We start from the raw sequence: 26,621 nt of genomic DNA on the forward strand, positions 1-26,621 counted from the left end.
TAGGAAGAAGAAGAAAACATGATGATGACGTCAGCTGACGTCATCCGGGCGCGGTTGACAATTGACTTCAAGTTCCGGTGTGTTTCGGTCGGACGAAACCTCGTGCGGCTCAAACCTTAATCCCTTGACACGCGTCTCGGCTAATCGCACCTGTTGGATTATCCCGTGTTTTTGTAGTTGCTTCGTGTACCTATCGCGTGCCCGAGTGTAGCCCGCACCTTCTCCGATTCATTCGATGAAATTCTGGATGTGCGCCACGTGTCCTCCTTGACTTTTAATCCACCAATTTTGACCCGAACTTTGACTCGCTCTAATTTGCTCATTCGTACTCCGATTTGACTTCCGTTTTCGTCTACGGGTTCGTCTTGGACTCTAATTTCCATCCAAACACTAATCTTGACCATGAAATCAGAATCGACAAATGACCAAAATACCCCTAGTCTGCATTTTCTCCGACTTTTATCTGTTTTCCACACATAACTCTGAAGAAGGTACCTGAGTAGAAAAGGAGTAATTCATGAGAGTAACTGCCCTAGATAGACTAACTTGTCCAAATTAAGAGACTCAGATGGGACATTTTCATGTCTCATCAACATCCCCAAACTTAGATTTTGCTAGTCCTCGAGCAAAACAGAAAAATAAAACTAAACCTAATTCACCACTTTCGTAGGGAATCACGATTGTACTTAGCACGTGCAACAAGCCGTTAAACCCCTAGGTTACCCCTAGTGGACGAGTGTGGTCTCGTGAGGGTTTGCAGTGAATCTACCCACAAAATTCAACATTTCAAAAATCAAGAAGGGTGTAGAAATACATAATCCGGAATTGTTTATCCAAGAGATTTTTGAGGGTTAATAGAAATGCAATCTAAGTCAATCAAACCATCCAAAAGCTAAAAATCCATTCACTAGTAATCAAGACTCTAAGTGCACATGACCAGCCATTGTGAATATCATTTCGGTTCTGAACAGACAAGACCTCGATTACCGTCTTAATACATTTCGCCTCGACTGCTGCCTCACGGTCATACACTCAAAAATTCAAATCACTCAAAATTGGTTCACTCAATGTGTGAGTATGAGTATGAAAGAAAACTCAACACATTACAAAAGCTGGACTAGAACTTTTGATGGACGACTGATCTTATAGAAAGGAAACAACCACTAATACGGGATGGAGAAGCTAACCTACTCTTCTCACCTGATCTACTTTCTAACCGTGTTTCCTAGAGGTCAATAGACACTAAAGATGAACTAGAACTCTGGAGAACTCGACTTCTTCAAATCTTCAAGAACCTTTTCAAGGGATAAATACTTAAATCAAATGAACACTTTTCTCTTCTTTTTCTTTCTTCAAGGGATAGTTTTTTTCTTTTTTTTTTGCTTTGACTTTGACTTTGATTTTGATTTTGACTTGACTACTTCCTCCTTGAGTTCAATTTTCTTTATTTTCAATTTCATGCCTTATTCTTAGAATTCTAACCGAGTCTGGGACCATGTGAAAGGTCAAACTAGACTCTAAGGGTAAGGCAATATGCTCGGGGACCACGTCAAGGTCAATGGTTTCCTTAGGTAAACAGTCTGACAAACTATCCAACATGTCTCTAGCGTCATCAATGTCCTCAAAGACATCTGCGGCCTCGCAATTATTCATAACATCATGCCTTCCTAGCTTTTCATCTAAGGCTGACTCCTTACAAGTATCAAATGTCAGAAAGTTCAAAATTGTGTCACCCTTGCTCATAGAGCCATCATCCTGAACATCAAAGTCTGGTTGAGTCTTATCATAATGAGACGATAAGGATCGAGGTAAAGAGACCATAAGGTCATCAATCTGTTCAGATTCTTGGGTACTATCAGTAAATTCATCGACATTTAACTTAGTACTAGGGTTAGGCGTATTACCCTTGTCATCGTACCTAGTACCCTCTTGAGTTTGGGGTGGTGAAACCCCTTCCTCGTCGACGAATGACTGTGACTTAAGCATTTTTACCTGTTGAGCCATGGACTCAATCTCCTGCTGCATTTGAGTCGCAAATTGCGACATCATCTCAGTAAAATGACTCTTAGACTCTGTTTGGGATCTATCCTCGAGAGTCTCCTCATAATAAGGCTCACTAGTATAATTAAATGAAGACTCTTGATCATAACTCCTACCGTACATATTAGGATCATACCTGCCTCTAAAGTCATTGGTCTCTAAATAGTGTGGACTATAAGGTCTCTCATACATATTTGGTGTCGGACCATATCCATCACTAATTTGACCATCTCTATACATTTGTCGGTGTTCTCCTAATGTCATACGAGATCGATCAGGTTCTCGTCTACTCCACTCACTAATCGGACCGTTTCTAAACATTTGTTGATAATCTCCAAATGTGATACCAGGTCGGTTAGGCTCGTCTCTACACATCTGTTGGTACTCTCTTAGGGTCATACCAGTTTGGTTAGGCTCAACTAGCCTATTCCCCTCGTTAGTCGTTGATAATCTCTTAGAGTCGTACCACGTCGGTTAAGCCAGTCTTTACGCAACTGTTGGTATTCACTTAAGGTTATATCAGTTCGGTTGATGACGGGTCCCTTTAGATCAAGGTCATCATCATCAACAGGGTATGTCCAACCATTAGAAAAATGTGCCATGATGGTCAGACACGATCACAAGATGAGAATTGACATTTGCAAAAACTACACTTGATTCCTTTCTATTGGTCCTTTTTTTTTCGAAACCCACGGAATCACTACGAAGATCCTAAGGAAACAAACACAATCAAGCTGACTCCACCAAGCAACCTAAACAGAATCTAGCAACAAGTTACTAGATATAGATTTAGTGAATGGGTTGTCAGATTTGCCTAATAATCTAGACAACTCCTATTTCGCCACAACACTTGAACTCTGACTGTTATAAAGGTTACTCGATCAGAGTAGTCGGTAAACAATTCTCCAGGAAGACAGCCAACGGTGAACGTTGTGATAGCCGTCTTCCTTTGGCAAACGTTTCCTCTTCTCGAGGCGGCCTTTTTGACAAGAATTGCTCACACACTTTCCTCTGAGAATGCCTAGATAAAAATCGAGTTCCCGAGTTGTTTATGAAGGTCCTATGAGCTCGATACCCTAGGGTCACTGTCTAAATCAGATTTTAATTATTAACGAGGCTTAGGATCGTGAATGTTGTTTCCTAAATGGGCAAGAGAACGGTGATGAAATCTGAACTCCTATCTTGTAATTGGGTTTTGCGCCCTTACTAAAATGCTTACACTAAACAGTTCGGTAAAACAATGAGGCAAACAAATTCACACAATTACCCACTTATAGGAGATTCGTGGGTGATCAGAAAAATTACCTCCCTTAAGTGATTCCGTTTTTTTTATATGTATTAGAAAAATTCCTTTTGAGTCCTTCTTCTTGTTGCACCTCCTCCTTTGATCCTTAGTGTTCTGCAGACAAAAAGTGAGAAGCAAGTCACAGAATTCAAAAAGTAAAAATTACTGAAAATATAAACAAGAGTAGAACAAATTGATATTAGTCCCCGGCAGCGGCGCCAAAAACTTGATGTGTCCAAAAAGGTACACCCGCAAGTATACGGGCGTCAAGTAATAAAAACTCGGTAAAACCGGAATCGAATCCTCAGCGACTAAGTATAATTTATTCTAAAACTTGTATCTATGGAAATTTCTCTTTTTAAGATTGTTTTTAAAGTGAAATAACTAAAATAGAAATAATAAAAAGTTGATAATCGGGAAACTTATGAGAAGGGAGAATCTAGGGTTTCAGGATCCACTTTAGCAAATATGACATCTGACTTATGCAATTTAGATCTTCTTCTTTTATAACTCAAGGAAGAATAACCAACCTCGGATGATCTTTACTTTTCAGGACACTTACTTTAAAACTTTCAATTTCGGTACATAAAATCACGGGTACTCTAACTATTAGATATCAAAAGTAAGCATGATACATTAAAGACCTAAAGCCTAAATATGAACCATCAAACATAAGTATAACTAATGAAAGGGGTTATCGTAAAAGATACGCGAAGAAATCAAAGTATTTAAGTACTTAAAAGAGATTAAGTCAGAGAATCACATAAAACTAAAGCTTAACCTTAACCCTGGATCGGGAAAGTTAGTTACTCATGATGGATGAGAGCATAATAATGATTAAAAAGAAGGAAAAGAATAACATTAAAGAAAGGAAAAGAATTGGAGAAGAATACACCTTTTTTCGCGAAATTTTACTCTGTGCAGCCAAACAGACCCTAAGGGAAAATTGTTTTCTCGTATTCTCGGAAAATACTTCTCTGTGGGAAAATTATTTTCCTTCTCTGGTTTTTTTCTCTCTCTCTACTGTTTTCTATTTCTTTCTCTGTCTAAACTTTCTCTTTCTCTCTCTATAGTAAAACAGTAACACTCTCTTTCTCTCTCTTAGCCGAAACAGTAAAGGATGAAGAAGATAAAGATAATTCAATGGAGTTTATTAATTCAATCTCTTTCTCTTTCTACAGAACAGGAGCTCCTCTCTCTCTTAATTCTTCTAATCTAAACTTCTCTCTCTCACTAAGAGAAGAAGAAAAAAAGAATAAGAAACAGAAAACAGAAACTCTTTTTCTCTCTCTACCCTCGGATTTGATCGTTTAATGGAGGATGATCCTTCTTCTCTCGGGTTCTTCTCCTATTATAAGGTTGGTTGAGTCGGTTTCTTCCTTCTAATCTTTCCTTTTCTCTTTTGATTCTAGTCGGTTGAAGAATTTTTAGAAACAAGTCAGTTTTTGTAATGGCAGTCGGTCTCAGTTTTAGGAAGAAGAAGAAAAGCTGACGTCCATCCAAACACTAATCTTGACCATGAAATCAGAATCGACAAATGACCAAAATACCCCTAGTCTGCATTTTCTCCGACTTTTATCTGTTTTCCACACATAACTCTGAAGAAGGTACCTGAGTAGAAAAAGGAGTAATTCATGAGAGTAACTGCCCTAGATAGACTAACTTGTCCAAATTAAGAGACTCAGATGGGACATTTTCATGTCTCATCATTGTTACACACAAGTCAAGGGAGTTTCAGTTGGGGACAGGAGCAAGTGAAAGAATGGACCAACCACGTAGAAAAATGGCAAGGCGATTACCACTCCAAACTACAGCACCCACGGGTCCAACTAGTGATACTACCACCAGTAATTCTTTTGCTGCCTTATTGTCCAATGATGAAATAGAAAATGGGCCACGTTTAGATCCTACTGATCACAATTATCACGAGAAAGAAGACCTTTCGATCCATAGCTCACGGAATGAATCTGGTCCTACTTCGAATACTATGAGAATGGAGAGCAATCTGGAGACCTCCAAGGAGGTCGAAACACCTCCCCAATAGTTTTTTTATGATTAATCTTGCATGTTGGAACGTGAGAGGTCTTAATGAAGCTCTCCGTACGAAGAGTGTGCGTGATTTTATGCGACTGAATAGAATTGATTTGTGTGGACTATCAGAAACTCATGTTCAGGAGGTTAATAGGACTCGTATTCAGCGAAGTCTTAATTCCAATTGGACTTTTGTTGATAACTATGTGGCTGTTTCGGGATGCCGGATTTGGATTGGTTGGGACCCTAGTAGGGTCGATTTTACTGTGTCCCGTGTTGGAGGACAAGTTATTGCAGGTGGTGTTCGGTTTACAGATCGTTTTCATTTAGCAGTGGTGTACGGAAGTAATAGTACTGTTCATCACCGGGAACTTTGGAGGGACCTTGAGCTTCTTATGATGGGTTCTGAGGCTCCTTGGTTGGTGATAGGTGACTTTAACACCACGATGTTGGCTAATCAGAAGAGAGGTGGTAATACCTCACCATCTCAAGGTTCCAATGAGATGTTTGACTGTGTAACCAATTTGGGACTATTCGACTGCTCGTATACAGGTTGTTTTTATACTTGGTCTAACAGGCAGATGAGAGTTCCGAACATCAGTTCCAAGATTGATCGGGCACTTATTAATAGTGTGATGGGTCATGAAAATGTCCCATTGGAGTCGTTTAAATTAGCCGAGTTAGTCTGTTTCGAGTCTTTATTGTAATAAAATGGTTGGTTTTCTTAATTAGGTGTCTTTTGCAGAGTTAGGTGTGAAAAACGGTTAAAACGAGGAAAAGATGCATGAAGGGTATTTTGGTCATTTTGAGTCAAGGACATTCTGGTAATTTGGTCAAGGTCAGTGCGTGGTTGAAAAGTAGAGGTCGAGACAAGCCCGTAGGAGAAAACGGAAGTCAAATCGGAGTCCGGACGAAGGAATAAATCAAAGTCAAAGTTTAGTCAAATGTTGTTGACTAGGTGGGAGACTTTCGGTGGACATTCAGGCACGCGGTATGGAGGAAGAAACGTGGCGCGCTATGGTGGCTGGTGCATCTAAATTCAGTGTTTCCGCTAAGCATCGAAGTGGACCCTATAGGCCTGATCCGGTGGAGCGCGCAGTAACTTGCTTCGGTAGTCCCACTTCAACGTTTTAATCTTGACCGTTCTTCTCCGCGTGTCCCAGATCGACGGTTGCTGAGCGTCCTTCTCAATCTAATGCTTCTGTGTAGCCCGTTGCAACTTAGTTCCGTAGCCCCGATCTCACGTTTTAATCTTAGCTGCTCCCTTCCGCGTTTTTGAGATCGGACGGATACTGTGCATCTGGCCCTTTTATTAGTGTTTCCGTGTTACCCGAAGTTGCGTATGAGGTTGCTCCCGGACCCGTGTCCATTCCCCGACCGTCCAGATCCGTGATTTTGTCATCCGACGGTCACTAGCTGCTGCCGCACGTCATTTTAGCAACCAAAAAGCACTGTAGCCGCGTGTTCTTACACCCTAACGGCCAGATTCTCCCTCCCAATTCATAGCCGACACATGGCACCTTGCTAGCTGCTTGGAAACTTCCCTTTTCACCCATTATTCCAGAAATAACCCCTTTTTTATTCTTTTTTTACCATTTAATCCCAACCAAAACCCTAACCCTATATAACACACCTTTCTCCTCCATTAAAACCTAGACTGGCAAACCCTCTCAAGATCCCTCTTCTCTATTCCCATACTCCTTCTTCTCTATATCTCCTTCTCCTCTTTCAATCCCCTCTTACCTATTTCTTTCTTTCTTCTCTACTACTAAATCCACTTTATCCATTATTTTTCCATCTTTCTCTACTACTACTTCTTCTCTACCACTATTCTTTCTTCCATTAATAGTCTTCTTCTTCTCCCTTTCATATTCTTCTATCATCTTTACCCTCTTCATCTCTTCTTTCCAACTTCTTTCTAGATCTAATTTCTTCCTTTTCTTTCTTTTTCTTATTTGGGTGGCAATAAAATAGCTATTACTTGGATTTCTTGGAGTACAATTCTTGAACACAAATGGAGAAAATCTTGGATAAAATGGAGATACATGGGAATATGGATTTTGAACATTCTTGGTGATTTCTTTCCATTAATTTCTTAGTATTTTCATTTATTTTACAATGTCAATGAATGTTATTCTAGATTCCATGTATAGTTAATTTAGCAATCTAAGGTTGTGAATGAAACCCATTTTTGATCTTTATAATACTTGTTCTTGATTAATTAAATCCTTTGATGTGCTTTAATGTCTATTGATTGTTTATCTATATGGATTGGATTTTCTTTCCATTACTCATGCCTCATAATTAGATATTTCATACTTTCGTTAAGTTGTTAGATGGAGTATGCTTTTTAGATGATGAATGATAGTTAAGCAATCCGAATCTCTATAAGGTAGACAAGTAGAATTAGTAATTACAAATTGTTTTATCTTAGAATATCATCCGGAATCCAAATAGTTCATTATATTGGATCCCGAGTAAATACAAAAGAGATTTAAGTAATTAAGTGCTTGTTTTATAAAGTGAAATTATGTGGTGGATTTTATAACCTTAGATATCTTCTCCCCTCTCTTAGATAGTTTAGTTAGTTTCATTTGTTTTCTTATTTCTTATATATCAATCATCAATTTTATGAGGGGTGTGTGTGTTTTAGTCTAAGTTAGCTATTGACATTTTAATTATTGGGCTAAACTCGCCGTCAATATCTAAAGTTACCTACCTATCTCTTGGGACGATACTCGATCTTATTTTCAATACTATAACTTGACCCCGTATACTTGCGGGAATAGACCTATTTTTAGGCCTATCATAGTGGGTGGCTGACCTGTTTTCCTCTAGCTAAAGCAGACTTTCTACCAGCTGGGGACTCAGATCACTCGCCTATTATTATGCCGCTTGCTGCACCTAACAATATATCGGCGAACTCTGTTTCGGTTCTTTAATGCCTGGACGGAGATTCCCACGTTTAAAGCTCTTGTTGCTGATGTATGAAAGGAGTCAGTAAGGGGTAACCCGATGTTTCGAATGGTGACAAAGCTCAAGGCTTTGAAAGCTCGGTTGAATGATTGGAAGAAAGTTCGGTTCAATGGGTGACGAATCATGTAACATTTAACCGAGATTTTTTACATTCAGTACAGGTCCGATTGCAGGGAGATCCAGCAAACCCGGATGCTACTGAAAACTATAGTAACGTTGTTGATGGGTCATGAAAATGTCCCATCGGAGTCGTTTAAATTAGCCGAGTTAGTCTGTTTTGAGTCTTTATTATAATAAAATGGTTGGTTTTCTTGATTAGGTGCCTTATGCAGAGTTAGGTGTGAAAACGGTTAAAAAAGAGAAAAAGATATATGAAGGGTATTTTGGTCATTTGGAGTCGAGGATGTTTTGGTAATTTGGCCAAGGTCAATACATGGGTGAAAAGTAGAGTCCGAGACGAAACTGTAGGCGAAAGCGAAAGTCAAATCGGAGTCCGGAAGAATGAATTATGCGGAGTCAAAGTTGGGGTCTAATTTTGGACAAAGTCAGTACACTGTTGGGCACACGGGGCATCTTTAGACACGTTAATTTTGGACAAAGTCAGTACACTGTTGGGCACACGGGGCATCTTTAGACACGTGACGAGATCTGAGACGGGCAGCATTTAATCTTGCTCCCTGGTACATCATAGTAGTATTTTACAACCCACTTTTAGTTCCCCTCTCATAGGCCGACACGTGGCATCTCCTATTCGCTCCCTTATTACCCAGCCGACAGAGAACACTTTAGGGCATTTATTAGGGTCTCCAATTTCCATATTTGCCCCTTAAAACCCTTTCAGATACAACCATTCAAACCCGAGTTGCTTTGATCTAATGACCAATAGATCTCTCATTTACACATTAGCCATCATATGAGAAACCCTAGCCAACTTTCACTCATACTAGGGTTTGTATCCTATTTAATATCTCTTTCTTCTCATTAACATCTAGACTTCAAAACCCTCTCAATTCCTTCTTATCCATCTTTCCCATTCTTTATCCCTCTTCTCTACTCCTTAACCTATTTCTCTCTCATTTCTCAACTCTAACCCTAAAATCATCTTATCCTCTCATTTAGCCTCCATTCTTTTCTTTTACTACCCATTCCACCATAATTTCTTTCCAATTTCTTTTTTTATCTTCCTTTCCAATCTCTCTTCTTTTCTAATTTCTTCATCTCTTCTCTATAATTTCTTTCTATTTCTAATTCCTTCATCTAAACTTCTAATTTCTCCATAACTTCTTCTCTAAATCTCTTCTTCTTCTATCATCAACGAAAGTGCTATTATTTGGATTTGGAGCATAACTTGGATCATACTTGGAAATCAATTGGAGCAAGGATTTGGGTGATTTCTTTTTTTTGTCTTATTAATTTCCATGTATTTCATTTTATCAATGTATATATGTCTCTAAATTCAATGAGTAACTAATCTTGTATCTAGGGGGTAGAGGAACCCCATACTTTGGCTTATTTTGAGATATGTTATTAATTAATAAATCCTTCTATTGAGCCTTTCATGTCTATTAATTGTCATTTAATATAGATTTTATGGTCTTTTCATTGTTCATGCTTCATAGTGAGACATTTCATGCTTTTGTTAAGTTATTAGATGGGGTATGCTTATTAGATGATGAATGATTGTTAAGGAATATAGCCTTTATATGATGATCAATTAAAATTACTTGATTTTGAAATGTGTTATTAAAGAATATCTTCCGAAATCTAAATAGTTTATTATGTTAGATTTTGAGTTATACATGAAAAAAGGGATTTGTTGATTAATGCATGTTTTAAATAGTCCATTTATGTGGTGGAATCAAAACCCTAGATTTCTTTCCCACCTTGATATTATTCTTCTTTAGTGTTTTTATTGTTTTCTTTTTAAAATAGTTTTTAGCCAAAACCAAATCAAAATTATTAAAGGTGGTGTTCATTTAAGATTTAGATAAATTTTTTTTTTGTAGATTTAGATAAAATTATTATCCCTTGGAACGATTTCCCGATTTACAAATTTTACTATAACTTGACCCCGTATACTTGCGGGAATAGACTTATTTTAGGCCTATCAGTTGTTCGCGCTGAAACGACAATGCTCCGACAACGTGCTAAAGTTGAATGGCTCACTCTTGATGACAGCAATACAGCTTACTTTCACAATTCTGTCAAAGAACGGAAGTCCAGGAATGCTATTACTCGACTCACCAGGGAGGATGGTTTGGTGGCCGAGGATCCAGCGGAGATAGCTAACATGTGTGTGGACTTCTATCGGGACTTATTTGGTCGAGAAGATGATGATAATGAAGTATTAGATCCCATATCTAATGTGGAGTTCTCACGCCCGCTTACGGAAGCTGAAGGAGCTCTTCTCATTACGTGGTCAAGGGTTCGAGGCACATGCTGAACAATTCAAAAAAACAAATTGCACCAAACTGTGTAACAAACGTTTTCGCACGAGTTGTGATATTTTTTCAACCAATATGTTTCATGTCCTAAAAATCCATTCCATATGATGTTTTTGGGGTTTTACCTCAATTTCGACCCCTCAAATTGTAAACAAAACTGCATCGACTCCTCAAATTGTAAACGAAATTGTAGCAATATGAAACTGCACCAAGCTGTGACCAAACTGTTAAAACTGCACCAAAATGTGTAGTGGTTTTTGCTGTAAGGAGAGAGAAAGTGACGTGAGGAGAGAGAAAGTGGTGATTTCCTAGGGTTTTCTTGCTCGACAACTCTTCCGGTTACTCTTACTCCTGCCGGTTATGACTGAATCCTCCCAAGGGAAGGACTCTAGTATGAGAGATGAAGGAGAGATAGGGGAAGGGAGGTTTCTTCTTGCTGGAAACCGTATGTCCAGTGAAGATGAAGAAGAGGAGATGCAAGAAGAAGCACCAATGGGATTACTTGATAAACCAAGCAGGTTTGCGTGTTGAACAGCAAGCAGGTTTGCGTGTTGAACAACCACTAGGGTTGTATGATGAACAACCAGTAGGCAAAGAAGCTCTCGGTTCGGTGGGCATTAGGTTTTGTGCAACAGCCAAATCGACTAACCTAAAAGATGGGTCTGCCTCACGCATTTCTGAAGAACACAGACCATGCTCTGTGCGTTTTGGTAATGCTAGGTCTGATCGTGAGAAAGGCATGGCTAGGGGCAAAACTCCATTGGCAGATTCAATTAGAAACAACATGTTAGCAGGTGTTCTTCGCAACCCAATCTCTAGCATTAATGTAAACACAACAGGTTTAGATGAACAACAACTGCTGGAATCACAGAGAACTCGGGCCGAACAGATTAGGTTTCCGGCAGCAGTTAGGGTTTCGATGGCTGATAGTCTCATGGGCCCTGGGCTTACAAACCAGGGTGCGTCTCCTGTAAATCCAGTGGGTGTGAATAAAATTTCGAATTGGTCCACTCTGTTTACACATCAAACAGTAGCTAACCGAGCTGCATTAAGGTATGTGCCTCCTACCAAATTAAATGATCGTTTTGTGCAAATATGAAAGTTTCTGACTTTGCAAATGAAATAAAATCATTTGAGAACATCCTGATTGGTAGCTTTGTTGGTGAAAGACTAGCTTATGGGCTCGTTCATAGTGTTTTGGTGAAAAAATGGATTCTGAAGGGTGATATGAAGTTGACGGTGCATGGTAACTCGGCATATCATTTACTTTTCATCTCCCGAAGATAGAAGACGGGCATTGGAATCCGAACCTATATTCATTGCTGGGAGGCTTTTTGTTGTTAGACCATGGCGCCTTAATGTCGAAAAAGAACTTCAAGAAATGAGGACCATTCCATTATGGGTCAATTTACGAAACATCCCCCTCCTTTTCTGGAACCCGGAAGGCATTCCACACATTGCTAAGTGTGTTGGGTGTCCCTTTGTTGCAGGATAGTCGAACGGAATCTAGAGAGTGGATGGCGTTTGCTCGGGTTTGTGTGGAAGTTGAAGCAGATAAAGAATTACCTGATGAAATAACTATTTGGGTTGACGATGGTGATTCCGAATATTTGGCTAATGTTCAAGTAGAGTACCCTTGGAAACCGGCTAAGTGTGGGGTTTGTCTTGTCTTTGGGCATGAGGAGGTGACATGTCCGAAGCAACCGAAACCTATTATTGATACAAGTGTTGCTGTTAGTGGTCAGTCGAGACCTAAAGAAGTCAGATTGGTCGATAATAACTCTAATGTTCGTTTAGGGTCGAAGAGGCAGAATTTGCAACACCAACCTCGAGTTAATGTGAGGAAAGATGGCAACAAATCTGATTGGAGTAACAGCTCTGGCCGAAGAGGTGGGGGTAAAAAGAGACCGGCAGTGGTTAATCGAGATTCAGGTTCAAATAGCATGAAGGAAGACCGGGAGAGAGACGGAGGATGGTCGGTGGTACCTTCGAAATCTAATACGTTCACTATTGGAACAGGCCACTCAGGAAAGGATGACCAACAACGTAAGAAGATAGCAAAGAGAAATGAATCATTACATGGCAAATCAACGCAGCATGGTCCACTCTCAGGTAACTCTTTTTCGGTTTTAGCTAATTCCGACGTTCTCAATTCTGATACTTTGGGCCGAGAATCTGTTGTGGATGATTTGGAAAGGGACCACAACTTTTATGAGGAGGGACACATATTAGGTACTGACTTACAATCTGATCATGTTCTTTCTTTGCCAAATATGAGACTTGATAGTACTAACAAGGTCTCCGAGGAGGCCGAGAAACTACCCCAATAGATTTTATGATAATATTGCATGTTGGAACGTGAGAGGTCTTAATGACACTCTCCGCATCAAGAGTGTGAGAGATTTTTTGAGATTGAATAGAATTGGGTTGTGTGGTCTTCTAAAAACTCATGTCGAGGAGATTAATAAGACTCGTATACAGCGTAGTCTTAATTCTAGCTGGATTTTTCTCGATAATAATGTGGCTGTTCCGCGGGGACGAATTTGGATTGAATGGGATCCGAGTAGGGTTGACTTTGTTGTGTCCCATATTGGAGGTCAAGTTATTGCAGGTGGTGTTCGGTTTCCAGACGGCACGGGGTTTCATATGGCAGTGGCGTGCAGAAGTAATAGTACTGTTCATTGCTGGGAGCTGCGAACATCAGTTCCAAGATTGATTGGGCACTTATCAATAGTGGGTGGCTGACTTATTTTCCTCTTGCTAAAGCATACTTTTTACCGGTCAGGGACTCAGATCACTCACCTATTATTATACCGCTTGCTGCACCTAACATACACCGGCGAACTCTGTTTCGGTTCTTTAATGCCTGGACGGAGATTCCCATGTTTAGAGCGCTTGTTGCTGATGTATGGAAGGAGTCAGTAAGGGGCGACCCGATGTTTCGAATGGTGACAAAGCTCAAGGCTTTGAAAGCTCGGTTGAATGATTGGAAGAGAGTTCGGTCCAATGGGGTGACGAATCAGGTAACCATTAACCGGAATTTTTTACATTCAGTGCAGGTCCGATTGCAAGGTGATCCAGCAAATCCGGTTTTACGAAGGCAAGAGAGAAGCTACTGAAAACTATAGTAACGTTGTTCGGGCTGAAACGACAATGCTTCGACAACGTGCTAAAGTTGAATGGCTTACTCTTGATGACAGCAATACAGCTTACTTTCACAACTCTATCAAAGAGCGGAAGTCTAAGAATGCTATCACTAGACGCAATAGGGAGGATGGTCGGTGGCCGAGGATCCAGCGGAGGTAGCTAATATGTGTGTGGACTTCTATCGAGACTTATTTGGTCAAGAGGACGGGGATAATTAAGCACTAGCTCCCATACCTAATGTGGAGTTCTCACCCCCGCTTACGGAAGCTGAAGGAGCTCTTCTCATTACGAGGGTGACTAGAGATGAGATTTTTGCTGCTTTACAGACTATTGGTTCTGATCGATCGCCGGGGTCGGATGGGTTCTCTTGCCACTTTTTTAAGGCGTGTTGGGACGTCGTGGGAGATGATTTTGTGGAAGCTATCCAGAGGTTCTTCAGCTCAGGAAAACTTCTCAAAGAGGTAAATTCTACTTTTGTAACTCTTGTTCCTAAAATAGATAATGCTTCTTCAGTGTCAGATTTCAGACCGATATTTTGTGTGTTGTATAAATGCATTACCAAGATTCTTACTATACGGCTGAAGGGAGTTATTTATTCGATGATCAGTCCAAACCAATCAGCCTTTATTTCTGGCCATACTATTCAGGACAATATCATGCTAGCCCATGAGATTGTTCGGAATTACCACCGACCAGATACCTCGGCTAGGTGTACGGTTAAGATTGACCTTAAGAAGGCGTATGACACAGTTCGTTGGTCTTCACTATTCTCAGTCCTTGGTAAGTTTCACTTTCCAAGGATATTCATAGAATGGATACGGGCCTGTGTCACCACGTCTAAGTTCTCGATTATGGTTAGCCCATGGTTTTTTTGATGGGAAGCGAGGTCTACGGCATGGCTGCCCGATTTCTCCATATCTGTTTGTCCTAATGATGGAGGTATTCGCGGTTCTTATTGATCGAAAAGAAAGAGCAGGTCGGTTCCTGCTACACCCTAAGTGTCGAGTTTCGAAAGTTACTCACCTTTGTTTCGCCGATGATCTCATGGTCTTCTTTCGAGGAGACGCTGGTTCGGCTCAATCTCTAAAAGGTGTGTTAACAGGTTTTTATCGGGCGACGGGGTTGCAGGCCAATGTGACTAAGAGCACGGTTTTCTTTACAGGTCTTTCAGCCCAAGGTCAGAGTGATATTACTAGTATTCTGGATTTCGGTACTGGTTCTCTGCCTATACATTATTTGGGTTTACCTCTTATATCGTCTCGTCTCACCTATAATCATTGTATTCCGCTGATTAATAAAATCAAGGGACGAATCCAATCTTGGAAGAGTCGATTTTTATCGTTTGCGGGGCGAGTTCTCCTCGTAAAGGTGGTTTTGAATAGTATGTTACTATATTGGGCAGCAGTGTTCGTTATTCCCAAGAGAGTAATGAATGACATCAACTCCATCTTTAGTAAGTTCTTGTGGTTTGGCGTGGATATGGGGTGTAAGAGAGCTCCCATTGGCTGGGAAAGCCTTTGTTACCCCACTGATGAAGGGGGACTTGGTTTTCGTAATATCGAGGTGTTGTTCGAGGCGTCAAATCTTCGTCATATATGGGACCTGGTTAGTGGTAAGACGACTTTGTGGGCAGAGTTGGTGAGAAATAATCTCATTAACACTTCTGGACTTTATCGGCTTCGAGTAGAAGTTCGTGGTGTTGGCGTCGGATTCTAGCCAGCAGGCCGACGGCTCAGCGACTCATTTGCACTACTCTGGGGGGTGGTCATGATACCAATTTTTGGACTGATCTATGGCATCCTCGGGGTCTTCTTTATGATGCTTTCGCGGAGGGTATAGATATGATTCTCACCTAAATTTAGATGCACGGGTATCTCAGTTTATTGGGCAGTCGGGCTGGGTTTTTCCAACTCATATCACAACTATGTTAGGGACTATCGCGGTCGAGGCTAGAGAGGTGGTGGTGATAGTACTCTCAGAGACTAGGTGATCTGGATGCCCAACCAGAATGGAGAGTTTACTCTCAAAGAGACGTATGAAGCAATTCGACCCAGAGGAACTCGACGGAGCTGGACTTCTTTAGTATGGTCACCGGGTGGAATACCCAAACATTGTTTCATCACGTGGCTTGTCTTTCGAAGACGCCTCAAAACTAGATCCCTTCTGGCTAGTTGGGGTATGGTTATAGACACTACATGTGTTTTCTATGGGGAGATGAAGAAACGGATTTCCATTTATTCTTTGGCTGGTCGGTCAGAAAAAATATATGGGAATCACTATTACGCAAGACGGGATTTCAGAGAGTATGTGATGTTGATTGGGAAGAGGAGTTACAGTGGTGTCTTAATCACTTAGGTGGGTTTTCCATTGCTGCCCGGGTGGGGCATTCGCTTCTAAATGCCTATATCTATCATATTTGGAAGGAGCGGATTAACAGGGTATTTAGAGGCGATGTTATGTCACCGGGGCTGATTTTTCATACTATTTGCGATGAAGTGCGGATCAAACTGAATACTATTACCAAACGATTTGAAGATACTGAAGAGAACCGGAGGACCATTGATCGATGGAATCTTACTATCTCTCTTCAAAAGTCGGTCTATACTTCATGTAAATGGACTCGGCCGATGACAGGGAGATATATGATTAATACCGATGGTGCTCTAAACGAGGTGGACGCGGGTATGGAGCCATTATTCGAGATTCGGAGGGGATTGTTGTTAGAGCAGCCACGGGTCAGGTTTATGGACAGACTATCTTTATACGTGAGTTGCAGGGTGTTGAGTTGATATTGGAGTTAGCACTTAGTGCTGGGCTGCAGGAAGTTGAACTTGGTCTTGATTCGATGAATATCAAGTTACTTCTTGCAAAACCAAATCAGGAATTACCATGGCGGGCGAGGCGTTTATGGAAGAGAGTTCAGAGGCTTAAGAGTCAATTTCGGAGTTTTCGGGTGTTTCATGTCTATAGGAAGCAAACCAAGCTGCTGATCACTTGTCAAAGATGAGGCTCGGACCGGGAGTAACTCACTTGAATGTCAGTCAACTGCCGGTGGAACTAGTCAACATTGTTAATGCGGACTCTAGAGGGACAGTGAGAATGAGGAAAGGGTGGGGCTAATGAAATGATGTAATTTGATTTCTTTATTGTTTTATTTAGTTTTATTTCATTGAATTCGGTTCGGGCTTCTCCCGCTTATCATAATAAAAAAAAAAACTGCACCAAACTGTGTAACAAAACTGTGTAACAAAACTGTGTCGACTCCTCAAATTGTAAACAAAATTATAGCAATATGAAACTGCACCAAACTGTGTAACAAATTTTTTCGCACGAGTTGTGATTTTTTTTCATCCAATATGTTTCATATGTCCTAGAAATCACTTCCATGTGATGTTTTTGGGGTTTTACTACAATTTCGACCCCTCAAGTTTGTGATTTTTTTGTCATCAATATGTTTCTTATGTCCTAAAAATCCATTTCATATGATGTTTTTTGGGTTTTACTCAATTTTGACCCCTCAAATTGTAAACAAAACTGTATGGACTCCTCAGATTGTAAACGAAATTGTAGCAATATGAAACTGCACCAAACTGTGTAACAAATTTTTTCGACCGAGTTGTGATTTTTTTCATCCAATATGGTTCATATTTCCTAAAAATCCATTTCATATGATGTTTGGGGGGGGGGGGGGGTTACCTCAATTTCGACCCCTCAAATTGTAAACGAAACTGTATCGATCCCTCAAATTGTAAATGAAACTGTAGCAATATGAAACTGCACCAAACTGTGTAACAAATTTTTTGCCCGAGTTGTGATTTTTTTCATCGATTATGTTCCATATGTCCTAAAAATCCATTCCATATGATGTTTCGGGGTTTTACCTCAATTTCGACCCCTCAAATTGTAAACAAAACTGTATCTACTCCTCAAATTGTAAACGAAACTGTAGCAATATGAAACTGCACCAAACTGTGTAACAAATGTTTTTGCACGAGTTGTGTGTTTTTTCATCCAATATGTTTCATATGTCCTAAAAATCCATTCCATATTTTGTTTTTGGGGTTTTACCTCAATTTCGACCCCTGAAATTGTAAAACGATACTGTAGCAATATGAGACTGCACCGAACTGTGTAACAAATTTTTTCGCACGAGTTGTGATTTTTTTTTCATCCAATATGTTTCATGGGTCCTAAAAATCCATTCCATATTGTTTTGGGGGGTTTACCTCAACTTCAACCCCTCAAATTGTAAACAAAACTGTATCGACTCCTCAAACTGTAAACGAAACTTTAGCAATATGAAAATGAACCCATGGTAGGATCACAACTTCCATGAAGAACGAAACAGTTTGGTGATCAACCCATGGTATGATAAGGCCCCTGATATACCCACTTTGAGACCAAATAGTTGCTTGGAGACCTCCGAGGGGGTCGAAATACAAACCCAATAATTTAATGATTAATTTAGCATGCTGGAATGTGAGAGGTCTTAATGACGCTCTCCGAATGAAGAGTGATCGTGATTTCGTGAGATTGAATAAACTTGGTTTGTGTGGATTGTTAGAAACTCATGTTCAGGAGGTTAATAAGACTCGTATTCAGCGAAGTCATAATTCCAACTGGACTTTTGTTGATAACTATGCGGTTGTTTCGGGAGTCCAGATTTGGATTGGTTGGGACCCGAGTAGGGTCGATCTTACTGTGTCCCACGTTGGAGGGCAAGTTATTGCAAGTGGTGTTCGGTTTACAGATGGCTCGGGGTTTCAGGTGGCAGTGGTGTATGGAAGTAATAGTACTGTTCATCGCTGGGAGCTTTGGAGGGACCTCGAATTTCTGATGACGGGTTCTGAGACTCCGTGGCTAGTACTAGGTGACTTTAATACCACGATGCTGGCCAATGAGAAGAGAGCTGGCAATAATTTGCCATCTCAAGGTTCCAATGAGATGTTTGAGTGTGTAACCAATTTGGGACTCTTTGATTGCCCCTATACAGGTTGTTTCTATACATTGTCTAACATGCAGATGGGAGACGCAAACGTCAACTCCAAAATTGATCGGGCTCTTATTAATAGTGGTTGGCTGACCTATTTTCCTTTTAGCTAAAGCAGATTTCCCACCGGCTGGGGACTCAAATCACTCTCCTATTATTATCCCGCTTGCTGCACCCAACATACACCGACGTACTCCTTCAGCTAAAGAACCGACGTACTCCGTTTAGGTTCTTTAATGCCTGGACGGAGGATCCCACGTTTAGAGCTTTTGTTGATGATGTATGGAAGCAGTCAGTACGGGGTAACCCGATGTTTCGAATGGTGACAAAGCTCAAAGCTTTGATATCTCGGTTGAATGAATGGAAGAAAGTTCGGTTCAATGGGGTGACGAACCAGGTAACCATTAACCGAAAATTTTTACATTCAGTGCAGGTCCAATTTCAGGGAGATCCAATAAACCTGAGTTTGTGGAGGCAAAAGAGAGTAGCTACTGAAAACTATAGTGACGTTGTTCGGGCTGAAACGACAATGCTCCGACAACATGCTAAAGTTGAATGGCTTACTCTTGATGACAGCAATACAACTTATTTCCACAATTCTATCAAAGAGCGGAAGTCTCGGAATGTTATTACTCGACTCACCAAGGAGGATGGTTCGGTGGCCGAGGATCCAGTGGAGATGGCTAATCTTTGTGTGGATTTCAATAGGAACTTATTTGGTCGGGATGATGTGGATGATGAAGTATTAGATCACATATCCAATGTGGAGTTCTCATGCCCGCTTACGGAAGTTAAAGGAGCTCTTCTCATTACGAGGGTGACTAGAGATGAGATTTTTGCTGCCTTACAGACTATTGATTCTGATCGATCGCCAGGGTCGGATGGGTTCTCTTCCCACTTTTTTAAGGCGTGTTGGGAGATCGTGGGAGATGATTTTGTGGAGGCTATTCAAAATTTCTTCAGCTCAGGAAAACTTCTCAAAGAGGTAAAACTCTACTTTTGTGACTCTTATTCCTAAAATCGATAATGCTTCTTCAGTCTCAGATTTTAGACTGATATCTTGTTGTAATGTGTTGTATAAATGCATTATCAAGATTCGTACTATACGGCTGAAGGGAGTTATCTATTCGATGATCAGTCCGAACAAATCAACCTTCCTTTCTAGCCGTACTATTCAGGACAATATCATGCTAGCCCATGAGATTGTTCGGAATTACCACCGACCAGACGTTTCGGCTAGGTATATGGTTAAGATTGACCTTAAGAAGGCGTATGACACAGTTCGTTGGTCTTCACTATTCTCAGTCCTTGGTAAGTTTCATTTTCCAAGGATATTCATAGAATGGATACGGGCCTGTGTTACTATGTCTAAGTTCTGGATTATGGTCAATGGTGAAGCCCATGGTTATTTTGATGGGAATCGAGGTCTACCGCAAGGCTGCCCGATTTCTCTATATCTGTCTGTGTTAATGATGGAGGTATTCGCGGTTCTTATTGACCGAGAGGAAAGAGCAGGTCGGTTTCTGCCACCCCTTAAGTGTCGAGTCCCGAAAGTTACTCACCTTTGTTTCGCCGACGATCTCATGGTCGTCTTTCGAGGAGACTCGGGTTCGGCTCAATCTCTAAAAGGTGTGTTAATTGATTTTCATCGGGCGACGGGGTTGCAGGCTAATGTGCTCAAGAGTAAGGTTTTTTTTGCTGGTCTTTCGGCCCAAGGTCAGAGTGATATTACTAGTATTATGGAATTCGGTATTTGTTCTCGGCCTATCCTATACTTGGGTTTGTCTCTTATGTCGTCTCATCTGACCTATAGTCACTGTATTCCGTTGATTGATAAAATCAAGGGACGAATCCAATCTTGGAAGAGTCAATTTTTATCGTTCGCGGGGCGAGTTCTCCTCGTAAAGGTGGTTTTGAATAGTATGCTACTATATTGGGCAGTAGTGTTCGTTATTCCCAAGAGAATAATAAATGAAATCATCTTTAGCAAGTTTCTGTGGTCTGGCGTGGATATGGGGTGTAAGAGAGCTCCCATTGGTTGGGAAAGCCTTTGTTACCCCACTGATGAAGGGGGACTTGGTTTTCGTGATATCGAGGTGTTGTTCGAGGCGTCAAACCTCCGCCATATATGGGATTTGATTTGTGGAAAGTGGACCTTGTGGGCTAATTGGGTGAGAATTAATCTTATCAAAGATCAACATTTCTAGACTCTTTTAGCCCCGAGTAACAGTTTTTGATGTTGGCGTCGAATTCTGGCCAACAGGCCCACGGCTCAGCAACACATGTGTACTTCATTGGTGCATGGTTAGGATACTACATTCTGGACTGACCTATGGCATCCTCAGGGTCTTCTTTATGATGCTTTCGAGGAGGGGTATAGATATGATTCTCACCTACATTTAGATGCACGGGTCTCTCAGTTTGGATCTCTGGTTTTCTTACTGCTTGATGCTTAATTTGACGAACTACTTTTTGTTTTTTGTAATAGTAAGAAGGATTAACGGGCCTGAACCCTAACAAAAAGCAACAAAGCAAAAAAGAAAGCAAAACAACAAACTAAACAGTTTTCTTCCTTAATCTAACAGACCCAACTCTATCTAAGGAAAGAATAGATAAAAAATCAGGAGGCAAGCTATTGAGGTCCATCTCATAAAAGTCAACACCCGACTTCAGCTTGGAGAGCCAGTCAGCTGCTTGGTTAATCTCCCTGACCACATGTTGAAACTTGAAATATGCAAAGGAGTAACAAAGTTCCATAATTCTTTTGCAAAGCCACCAAATAGTCCATGGAGGATCCTTACCACCATCTCTCAGCAACTCACACGTGAGTAAAGAATCAATGGCAATAATGACTTTCTCAAGCTTCAGCTTAGCTGGCAGCCTAAGACCCATTTCCACCCCTTGAAGTTCATGAGTGAGCACCCCTGTCTCTGATAACCGAACCTGCAGCAGCAGCTAGGACCACCCCATCAGAGTTTCTAATCAAAGCACCAAACCCAGCTGACTCCCTATCAAGAGCACCATCTGAGTTGATAAGGAACCAACCGTCATCAGGAGGCTTCCAAACATGATGCTGGAAGCAAACAGACTGCATACGGATATCAACATTCCATATTTCAAGCAGATAAGCATTAGTGGAAGAATAAACAACCTTACCTTTCCAAGTTGTGAGGACAATCTTAACTTCATTAACAATCAACTTGAGAATGACATCAGCTGGTCTCCTTTTCTGAAAAATCCTCCTATTCCTCTCCCTCCATATATGAGAGATACAGGTGGTAAAAGCTAAACCTCCCATTTTAAATCTTAGGGTATTCCTCTCTAGCTGGCCTAGCAACCAGGTAAGGGTCTCCTCCCAAAAAGGAAAGGTCCTTCTCTGAATACCTAGTAAGGACAGAATGACATCCCAGACCTCACAAGAGAAATCACAGCAGAAGAACAAATGAAAGTCATTCTCTGCCTCCTTATTACAAAGAGAGCAGACAGGATTCACCTCAACCCCCCAAACCAATAAGCTGTCACAAGTTCTCAATCTTCTATGAACTGCTACCCAAGCAATGAAACCATGCTTAGGAATCACCAGATTAGACCAAATAAGACCAGACCAAGTAACCAACTGGTTATGAGGCCTTAACATATGATATGTCTCCTTTAAAGTATAAACCCCCCTCTGAGAGGCTGTCCACACCACCTTATCCTCACCTCTGCCCCCAATCTCAGTTGAAAGAAGACCCTCCAGCAGCTCTGTCATATGCACCTTGACATGATCAGGAATATGCCAAGAACCATTATGAATAATATCTGCAACCTTAGCATTAGCATGAAGAAGAGTTGAACCTAAGAGATTCAGGGAAGGAATCCCACAAGAGCCCCTTAGGATGCCATATGTCCTTCCAGACTAAAGTATGCTGACCATTACCAATCAGATGAAACACCATACTTTTAGCAAAACTTCTTCCCTCCAAAATCCTTCTCCAGCACCAGGAGCAATCATGAGGAACATTCATGAGCCAGAAATCCCTCGACTTTATCAGATTACCCTTCACCCATCTAACCCACAAAGTGTCTTTGTCAGAAACTAAATCCCAAATATGTCTGAGGTTCATAGCATAATTCATGGTTTCCAAATCTCTGATTCCCAAGCCACCCTCTGCATAGGAAGACAGACAGTGGCCCATCTAATAGAGACTTTCCTGGCCCCCATATCCAAACCTGTCCATAAGAACTTACTAAACAAGGAGTTAATCTCCTTATAGACCCTTTTGGGCAGGACAAATACAGAGGCCCAATATATGACCATGCTATTCAACACTGCTTTCAGCAATAACACCCTACCAGCAAAGGATAGATATCTTGCTTTCCAAGATTGAATTCTAGCTTGGATCTTGTTGAGGAGAGGAATACAATCATTATAGGACAACCTAGAGGAGACAAGAGGGAGACCCAAATACGTCACAGGAAGTTCACCTTTTTCAAAGCCAAGGATAGCTCTAATAGCAACCCCATCATCATCCCCTCCTGACCAAAAGATGGTGCTCTTCATAGTATTAGCTGCCAAACTTGTGCCTTGAAGAACATATCATGAACATCCTTAAGAGCCAAAGCAGAAGACACATCACCCCTCATGAAAACCATGAGGTCATCAGCAAAGCAAAGGTGAGTGACTTTAGGGACCTTGCATTTAGGGTGAAGGTGAAAAGAACCCTCATCCTCCTTTTTGGCTATAAGAGAGGCAAAGACTTCCGTGACCATGACAAAGAGATATGGGGAGATGGGGCATCCCTGCCTGAGCCCTCTCTTACCCACAAAAAAACCATGAGAACTGCCATTAACTACAATGGAGTATCTAGGATTAGTAACACATTCCTCAATCCATTTTATAAACAAAGGAGGCAAATGAAACTTTCTCAGGATCTTCAAAAGAGAGGACCATCTCATAGTGCATAAGCTTTCCTTAAATCAATCTTCACTGTGCACCTAGCAACCCCATCCAGCCTATGGTAGTTCCTAACAATCTCATGAGCTAGCATGATGTTGTCTTGGATGGATCTCCCAGAGATAAAAGTTGATTGATTCTCACTAATCATGGAAAAGACCACCTCTTTGAGCCTCTCAGTCAAGATCTTAGTAATGCACTTATAAAGAACATTACAACAAGAGATGGGTCTAAAATCTGTCAAGGAAGCAGCATTTTTAGTCTTAGGGATAAGAGAGACAAAGGTAGAATTTACCTCCTTAAGAAGCTTTCCTGATTTGAAAAAATTCTGGATGGCTCTAACAAAGTCATCCCTTATGATATTCCAACACCTCTTGAAGAAGAAAGCAGAGAACCCATCAGGTCCTGGGGCCTACTCTGAACCAATGGTAGAAAGAGCATAGATAATCTCATCTCTGGAAACAGGTCTGATCATGTCACTCAAGCATTCAGGAGACAATGGGGAAGCAAAATCATCTGAGTCCAAGATAAAGTCCTCCTCAGCACAAGCAGTCTCTGTACCCAACATGTCCATATAGTAGTTCACACATTCCCCAATAACCTCCTCCTGATCTTCTATTTTATTCCCCTCTGCATCAAAGAGATAGTGGATACTATTCCTAGCCCTCCTCTCTTTGATAGAGTAGTGAAAAAAGGTGTTATTATGATCATCAAGGGTCAGCCACTTAACCCTAGACTTCTGTTTTAGCATAGAAGCTTCAGCAGAAGCCAAGTGAGTATAATGCTTCAAAGCTTCTCTCTCTTGTATCCTCAAACTGCCACTTTGGGGATCAGTCTGGAGAGCCTCCTGAACCCCCTCCAGCTCAACTTTAGCCTGCTCCACCTTACTAGGCATATCCAAAAATCTATCTTTCTTCCATTGGATAAGCCTAGCTTTAACTGCTTTCAACTTAGTAACAAGCCTAAACATAGGGTTACCCTGAACACTTTCATTCCAAACCTCCTGAATCATGTCCATAAACCCAGGCTCCTCTACCAAACAGTTAAAGAATTTGAAGGGCCTTCTACCCTTAGGTGGGGAACCAAACAAGGAAACCACTGCAGGAGAATGATCAGATGAAACTGGTTGAAGAAATTCTGTTCTAACATCTGGGAACAGAAGCAAAAACTCCATATTCTGCAACACCCTGTCCAGCTTAGCACATATACAATGCTCTCCCTCTTGCTTATTAGACCAAGTGAAGAAACAGCCAGTGAAGGGGCAGTCAAACATTTGGGAGGCTTGAACACAATTGGCAAAGTCTGAGAAATTTTCAAACCTGATAGAGTCACCTCCACATTTCTCTTCAGCAGCTAGAACCGCATTAAAGTCTCCCATTACCAACCAAGGCATATCAAAATTGAAAGCAAGCCTCTCCAAATCCCTCCATAACTCCATTCTCTCATTTCCATAATTCTTAGCATACACCACACCCAGCATAAACCTCCTACCATCAGCCAAATCCACAAAAGCAGCAATCATCTGAGCTGAGCTGAAAACTAAAGAGACATTGACTAAAGAGACATTGACTTGGAAAGTCCAAAAAGGACTAATGCTCCTCTGCACCTTGAGCTTATTTCCTGAAGCAACTCTAGTCTCCACCAAACCACACAAACTCAACTTGTTAATTCTAATGAGGTCCCTGACCTCCTTTATTTTGAGGGAGTTGTTCAACCCTCTCACATTCCAGCAGGCAAGCTTATTCATTAGAGTCATCAGGGAGGGAGCTCCCATCCAACAGTAAATTACTTGCATCATCTGAAAATGAACCACCAGCATTTCTTAAAGTTTGCCCAACAGCACTGAGGGTAGCTAATTTACTTGCTATACTCACTGCAACACTGTTCTGATCCCCACTACCACCTGTTGTGAACACCATACTATCTTTCTGGCCTAAGCAGTTGGCACCCTTCCTGGCCAAGGACTGCCCTGGCCAAAACCAGCACAGTGTCTCTTAAACACAACTCTGCCTTGCTCCCTCTTCTCCTCATTCATAGGAATATCACCATGACCTTTGTTACCCTTCTTCTTCCTATTAGTAACCAACGACCACCCTGCTTCATCCCTAGAAACCACATAAGGCTGAATGGATGACTCCACACAAGGCTGAGCACTAGGAAGCTCTAAAGGAGATGGTTGGGAGACCTCAACCATCTGCATATCTCCTCCAGCATGAGGCACATGGGTAGCTACAATAGGCCCACTAACAGAAGGTAAAGCATATGGTACCTTGGTGGAGCCAAAAGTGGCTGAGGGTGGAGGCACAACTGCAACACCCTGTTGCTTACCCTTCCCAGATGGATCCTGCTGAGGCTTAGGCATCCACCTGGGTTTGACATTCTGTCGAATACATTGGGGGCATCTCCTGCTCGTGTGCCCAAAAGACCCCACAGGTGGAACACTTAGCAGGTTTCCATGAGTGTTCAACAGCAATTTCAACCACCCTATCCTCATCAATCACCAACTTAATCGTGCTAGGCATGGGGTGATCAATCTCCATCTCCAATACCCTGTGCATTGAACATGACATAGGGAAGGTTTCTCAAATTAATCCAAATGGGAACAGTATCAACTACTTCAATTTCCTCCTTAATATGAAGCTTCCATGGACGAATGACAAAAAGTTTACCAGCAATGTAAAGGGGCCCTTGTTCTAAAACCAAGCTCCTGTCCTCCTCTAGTGCAAATTTCATAACAAATGCTGAAACCCCAAGAACAGTAAGCTTCATCTC

General features: G+C 41.2%; 1 protein-coding gene across 1 annotated transcript; it reads left to right on the top strand.

Moving 5' to 3' along the window:
• Positions 1 to 18,378: 18,378 nt before the first annotated feature.
• Positions 18,379 to 21,369, top strand: LOC147567814 (uncharacterized). Its single transcript, XM_086658533.1, has 4 exons — positions 18,379 to 18,916; positions 19,023 to 19,135; positions 19,347 to 19,730; positions 21,259 to 21,369. The coding sequence occupies exons 1-4, from the start codon at positions 18,379 to 18,381 to the stop codon at positions 21,367 to 21,369; spliced, it is 1,146 nt and encodes a 381-aa protein (XP_086514659.1).
• The last annotated feature ends 5,252 nt before the right edge of the window (positions 21,370 to 26,621 follow it).

This window comes from Eschscholzia californica, unplaced genomic scaffold (genome assembly GCF_041429995.1).
Source record: "Eschscholzia californica isolate CP2 unplaced genomic scaffold, dmEscCali1.0.p SCAF_1, whole genome shotgun sequence".
Taxonomy (NCBI): Eukaryota; Viridiplantae; Streptophyta; class Magnoliopsida; order Ranunculales; family Papaveraceae; genus Eschscholzia; species Eschscholzia californica.

Coding starts and splice junctions, on each gene's coding strand:
- LOC147567814 (XM_086658533.1), top strand. CDS start 18,379: ATGATTAATTTAGCATGCTGGAATGTGAGAGGTCTTAATGACGCTCTC. Junction 18,917..19,022: donor CTTTGATTGCCCCTATACAG/GTTGTTTCTATA, acceptor TTTTCCTTTTAG/CTAAAGCAGATTTCCCACCG. Junction 19,136..19,346: donor CTAAAGAACCGACGTACTCC/GTTTAGGTTCTT, acceptor CATTCAGTGCAG/GTCCAATTTCAGGGAGATCC.